Source organism: Montipora capricornis, chromosome 3, assembly GCF_036669925.1.
Source record: "Montipora capricornis isolate CH-2021 chromosome 3, ASM3666992v2, whole genome shotgun sequence".
In the NCBI taxonomy this organism is placed as follows: domain Eukaryota; kingdom Metazoa; phylum Cnidaria; class Anthozoa; order Scleractinia; family Acroporidae; genus Montipora; species Montipora capricornis.
Genome location: NC_090885.1, coordinates 38,486,793 through 38,493,563, shown reverse-complemented (window position 1 = coordinate 38,493,563; position 6,771 = coordinate 38,486,793). Strand labels below are relative to the sequence as shown.

Here is a 6,771-nt window from a genome sequence, read left to right as displayed (position 1 = left end):
ACATGATTAGATGAAAATAGCATAAGTCCTGGTTATTATTCCAGTTTCGACGATTGGCAGTTTGATTTGTTCAATTTTGAAGCTTCATGGATGGCCATTTCGGTCTAGAAGAATGCTGTTGACTAATTATGTTCCATAAATATTTTCAAATTCATGATTGAGTTAGCCTCGATCGTTAATTAAAAAGAGAAAGCGAAATAAATGATGGGCCCTAATTTAGTTTAGTATGTTGAAAGAAATTTCGCCTCTTGTGCAAATTGGATTCGATCATAATCACTTTGAATTGATGCTGATGGCATGTCAAAAGTCAGAAATTAAGTTAAACCAATGAAAAGAAGAGAAAGTAACTGTTTTAGGTTGCACGGCGGGAAATGAGGAAGAGTCTGTACAAATTAATCAAAATTACTCGAGGTTTTGAGTTCCTATGGTGAGAAGCGGGCATTTTGGCTCAATCAAATGCTTGCGTTAATCATTGAAATCTCTGTGTGCTTAAAAAATTTTCTCGACCTTCAATTGAGTTTGACAATTACGAAGTTTTGTTTGCCCTAACGAACATTTGACACAGTGAATTTATAGTCATTTACATTTTAAAACAGTCAGCAAATGCTACAGTAGAAGTATTATAAATAGAGAGATCAGACTATTCGCTTCTCTTCAATTAGTTAATTTCTAGAATAGGAACGCTCTATACTACTTAGCGATATGCGAGAAAAAAAGAGAATAAATTTACTGTTAAAATATTAATGAACTGAATTCAATTTTGGTAATCAAAAGTAGCTAAAGACATATGGCTTTATGCTTCGACAACATTATAAGATGAAAGTGGCCTTGAGAAAGCTTCACGATGAACAAGGAAATGGGTTTTGTGGCACGCTTCGAAAGCGGTTTGCCTGTTTGTATGATTTTCCGCATTTTTGTTACACCTTTCTATTGACCTGATTGTACCTAATCTGAGTCCGAGATAGTTTTAATAATAAGTAATCAAAGACGAACTAAGATTTCCCAGGCACCCTGTGATGCTAAAATAATTAGGCAGCAGAAAAATGCTGATTCCATCATTAGAAGTTTCGTGCGTTTTTCACCTGTCTTTGAGCTTCCCAATGCAATTGCCTTTCTATAATTTGAGAACAACAGTCAATTTGTAGCAGGTTGAAATTTCTAAAAATGTAGCTTTTTCTTTTTATGTTTCCGTGCGTCGAGTTCCATTAGCTTTAAAGAAAAAAAACCCTTTAATCAGTTAAAGACATAACAAGAAAGATACATGCTAAATTTAAATAAGTCATTTACCAATGAACAAAGATGGAAAACCTTTAAGACGTTCATTAAAAATGAATAAGATAGACACGGTAATAAGAGGTCACGAAGCTACTAAAGACTTGTCATTGTAGCTAAAATTGCCAAGGAGTGTTCATTTTAAATCTAATTGGAAAAGTAACTGCCCAAAAGAACTTATTCGTCGCAATCAAGGGCCGTTTTTTGAAGTTAGGAAGATTCTTGCATGCCACATTCCTAGCAGGTAACTGTGTCGAGGAAGTTTTTGATCGCCTTCTCTGGGCCACATAAGCTTTTGTAAGTTGAATCAAACCATATATATATATCTGCAAAATATCCAGCTTTCCAATTCTAAAATCGTTGTTGAAAAGAGGTAAAATGCAAACAACGACCACTTCAGAAGCCTGCCCTTCAAGCGTTTTCCACTCTAGAGAGGACAGCAAACCTCGGAGATCTCCGCCACCACTCGTATCCATGGACGGAAGTACTAGGAGAGACTCTCTTGTCGGATTGCAAAGGCTTGTCTATAGCTCGCAAATTTTTACACATTCGCGAACCTCTCACGAAGAGAGCCGACCAGTCTTATCCATCGACGATAACGTCGCCGAAGTCAAACCAGGTATTTTGCTATTTTTGTGACTTTTAAATATCATTTTATGTTTAAAGTACATTTTTGTTATTCAGGCATCTAAAAAATTAATGATGTCCATCATCAAAGACTCCATTTTTTGGAGAAAGAAAAATCCACTGTTCCATTGGCTGCAAACATACGATATCCAAAGTAAATAAAAAGAGAGAATTTCTCTTATTTTTTTCTTTAGCCAGTTTATTTATTATGTCTTTTAAGAATTCATGATTTGTCTCAAAGAAATATTTTAACTCAGCATGAAATCATCATCAAGTTTTAAAACATTCAATTTTTCTTGGCAATTTGGTTATCCAAGAACGTTTTGTCCAAGATATCTTTCTTTAACTTTGGCGGTTAAGGATTTAAGGGGAAATCGTGATGAGTCGTTTCTTTGAAGAAAAAGCACTTGCAATCACGCACAGTTTCATATTACAGCATTTTATCGACATCGCTTGTTATGAAGGGTGGTCAGTGCGAGAATGGACTCAGAATAACGGAGTTAAATTCATATTCTTAAACTTTAAGTTCAATAGCTTAAGTGAATGTCCCAAAACGATAGCAAAATTTCAACCAGGAAACTACATGGATCAAAATACTGTAAGCTAAAACAATTGTCTTCCAGACAAGCTCCTTAAGCAAAGGATGAAGAGAAAACTGCTCAAAAAGTCGTATTCAAAGGTCTTTTCACGGATCGAAATGTGTTCCCTTGTTGGTGGCTTTCAGTTAAAGAGTAACAATTGAGCATTTTTAAACACTCCTTGAAAAGACACATTTCACAAATCAAGACCTGCATCAAACACCAGGTAATAGTCAAGTCAATTAAAAGAAGCATTTTGTCTCGAGACAGGATTTTTCAGTTAAGGAAATGGAATAGAGAGGTCGTATTCGTAATGTTATAGGGATTAGAACATCGTAGTTCCATCTATGACGACTTCCAAAGAACAAATGTCCCTCCATCGGAATTCAGTGCCACCAAGATGAGCAGCCATCATGTTTCTTTCAATACGCCATCACTGAAGTAATTCCAGATTTCCGCAAAAATGGAAACATCGATTTCCCGGTAGTTTGCAAACGTCCCTGCTAGCAGAGGTCTCTTTTATTTTTGCGTTCGCTAGGAAAAGAAACCTTAGCCACAGGTCGACAACCGCTCTCCACAACCTTGGACGGCACTCTTCAAACCCATTTTCCGTGATATGTTTGGTGACTGTGACTTGAGCCCGCCGTGTCCCCCTCATTTCTTTACAGCAATTCCGCTGTTGTTAAGTGGGCCCACACAACATGAACTATCATGTCAGGATTTGGTCGCTAAGTAAACGCCGCGCATGCTCAACATAGTGAGTTTCGACCCATGGCAGAGGTCCCATTCCCTGGACTCGTCAGCCCGGCGAACGCAAAAGTAAGGAGACCTCTGCTAGCAGGGAATGCGCAAACAAGCGAAAAGCAAAATGTTTGCTTCTCAGGAAGTACATTTATGCGTCCGCAATTGATTTTTCGAGTGTCTCTGAACAATAGGTACAAAGTTAAATTGACGGGCGAATAGTAAAGTCATATAATAATGAAGAACTAAGGCAAAATCAACGTTTCCGACTACTTTCTCGATTATGTCGTCTTCGCTTCCTGAACTGTTGCAGCAATGAGGTGGTGTCCAACAGATCAATGAGGGGCCGATCCAGTATTTTTTTAGGAGGGGGTGCACCACTAAGGAATGGCGTAGCTGACTGGTGATGTTTTTTTCTTTTTGCAGAATACCAGTTATAAGAAAGCCGCAGGTCATTTCGGGGGGGAGGGGATCGATGGTGACCCCCTGCACCCTCCCCCTAGATCCGCCCCTGCAATAGGGTGAAAGAAATGTAATTGCGCGAAAGAACGTATACAGTAAACACCCTTAGACCCCCCTTACATAAGAACCAGGTTAGCCTCAAACGTTAAACAGGTTCTCATTTAGCAAATCACCTGGAAATTTCAGGTGACTGGAAAAAATTGCGCGTTAAACTGCACAGATCTTGTTCAAAACTTGTTTTTCATGATTATCAGCGTCCTCATCAGAGGAAATAAGAACCAATTTAAGAACCTAGATAGCCTAAAACTACTGTAAATACCATTTTTACAAGAACCTATTTAGCCTAACTTGGAAAAATCTACACCACTTTCTTTCCTCAGTGACCACCTCGTAAAAGTTCCCCTCCACCTCTCCTCCAATCGATGTTGACCCGGCCCAACTGATTAGACAAACATTGAATGAGTGTGAGAGAGGGGAGGATCAATACGCCATTTGTATCTGCAATAGAGACATTTATTATTGCGGCAAACGGCAAACCTCTGACTGTCACGTGACATGGCCTTGCGGTCGAGTTTGCAGTTTGCGGTTCAAGTTCTGACGGCTGGATTCCCTTTTTGCGGTTAGTGATTTACCGCAGCGTTTGGCACCTTAGAATTCCAAAGAAACTCACATTTAAACCGGAAGCACATTACTTTGAAGGGTGTGACGTGCAACACTTTTCCTTGGAACAAAGCTGGACATTTTTGGACGCCAATTTTACGACCAAATATGGACAAAAAATAAGATCAAAGCTGCAGGCGCTGGAAAATGCACGAGCTACCATACATCCAAATAAGGAAATTCTTAAACTCAAAAAACCCCAGCTCTGAACCACAGTCTGTTTAAGGCTATAGGTTATGTTCTTTAAGGCTTTAACTCTTGAATGAACACATTTTTGCTGATTATTTGCACATTCCTGAGGACGCTTGCTCGGTTGAATTAAAACACAGTTAATAATCCAACACGGCGCATTTTTCCCGCCTAATGCCGAATCTCATGCTAGTCTTTTTTGCCATTACGGCAAACGGTAAACTGCTTACAGCTAACCGCCGTTTGAAGTTTGCGGTTGACTTTGAAAACGCCATGCTAAATGTCCCTAATATAATTCCACAAAAATTGCGTTCGTGTCTTTGTTACAGACGCTTTCCATTTAACAGAACTGACGGGCCAGACCGGGCATTTGGAAGAACTAACTCTACAATGCCTTCAAATTAACACTCTTCGAGGATGATATACACTCCTCCGGAAGAATGCGAGGGATTATCATGAAAATGTTCCTTCAAATTGCTGCATTTTCTTTGCAAAGTGAAAGGTCTGGCCGGCCAGATCTGACAAAAAGAAAGCGCCCTAGGATTATAGGTTTAGAGAACAACCATATGGGGATCCAGCACGAAGAAAAACTCTGAGTTTTTGGAACAGTTTCAAAACAAAGCTATGAGGATTAACCTGAGGACAAACCAACCTAACCTTCTCTCAAACGATGAGAATCAAACTATGACTTCTGACGCTGTCTATATAGCAGACGAAGGTTTATGCGTCTTCAGCTAGTATGTAAAAGTGTTAATAATTACCGTTGTTCTTTACAACTTCAGAGTTACATGATTTTGAGGTCTGAACATTGTGGTAGGGCCTTAAGAGATACCCGTGAAATTCACTTGCCTAAAGTTAAGTCTGCTATGAGTCAGTCTACTTTTAAATGTACACCAGGAAAAGCATAGAACAACTTACCGAAAGAACTTCGGGCTGAAGACCTAAATTTAAGAACTTTTAAATTAAAGACTTTCCAGCATTTGCTTGATTCAGACAAATCAGACCATAAATGTACATGTAGTTTGTAAATTCTACCCGTACCTTTTGATGACTTTAAATACTTTTTAACTCTTTTTCTATATTTTGTTTGTGTATTGTTTTAATAGATGTTTTATTTCTTCACATAGGTCTATACTAGCAGTCCTTTTTTATACTTCAACTGATCTATCATTTTGCAATATAAATAAAGTATTTATTATTAATCGACGCATAAATTGCACATTGTCGTGACGCTTTAATGCGGTTTGAAAGATAAGAATTGAAAGGTTGGGAAGTCGTATTTTTCCCGCTGAAATTCTCTCCTTAATACATTAATTTTCAATCCATAGGTCCCAGGCCTACGCATTCGCAGCCCCGTACGAGTCTTCCTAGTCCAAAGCCCAAGCGAAGCAGGACTTCCTTCACGCCTGCCCAGTTGGAACGTTTAGAGGAGGAATTTTCATTGGACATGTACGTTGTTGGTTTGAAGAGAATGAAGTTAGCAAACGAGCTAAGCCTGTCAGAAAGACAGGTTAAGGTCTGGTTTCAGAACAGAAGAATGAAATACAAGAGAGAGAGAGCGAAGACCAGGTCTGATGGAGGAAAATAAGGCAGTTTTTGCACAAAAGACGATGTTAAGCTGCTGTTCACAAGGCCATTTTCAAGTTACTTTTAGAATATTATTAAAAGGGAGTCGAAATGCGCACTCTACACAGTAAACCTAATTTCTTCAAGTTCTCACATACCATAACTTGCTCTACTTTGAAAAGTGGAAGGAACGGTCTATCAAGCGCCTAAAAATTAAATTACTGAATAAATGCCCAAAAATAATTGCCTAACAATCAAATGAGTAAATAAGAACACGATGGACACATTTGGTCGTCAACTTCAAGCGCGGAAAAAAGCTTGCGTGTTCAACGGGATTTGCCTAAAATGTGTCGCGAAAATGTCACACATTCACATTACAAAATTACGCAATGGTAAGAGTTCCAAAATGATTGTCCACACAAACATGAAACCCGCTCTTTCTCTGTCTTTCGCTGAGCACGGCCGAAAGTCAGTTCAGCGCTGTCTGTTCGATTTTCCAGGTAAGACTTTGAACTTGTTGTTTGTTACTTTTAGATCATGAGTTACGACTCCTTAGTAAAAACATTTTTCAACGCTTTCTTTCGTTTTTAAAAATCATTTTCTATACAAATATTCCAGGTTATTACTATAGATTTCTCTCTTGAAAACTGAACGACGACATGTCGATGATCACAAA

At 38.6% G+C, this 6,771-nt stretch overlaps 1 protein-coding gene across 1 annotated transcript; it reads left to right on the top strand.

Moving 5' to 3' along the window:
- Positions 1-1,407: 1,407 nt before the first annotated feature.
- Positions 1,408-6,379, top strand: LOC138041350 (homeobox protein Hox-A3-like). Its single transcript, XM_068887130.1, has 2 exons — positions 1,408-1,891; positions 5,858-6,379. Exons 1-2 carry the CDS (start codon positions 1,651-1,653, stop codon positions 6,115-6,117), a joined length of 501 nt encoding a protein of 166 aa, XP_068743231.1. The 5' UTR covers positions 1,408-1,650; the 3' UTR covers positions 6,118-6,379.
- Positions 6,380-6,771: the final 392 nt, after the last annotated feature.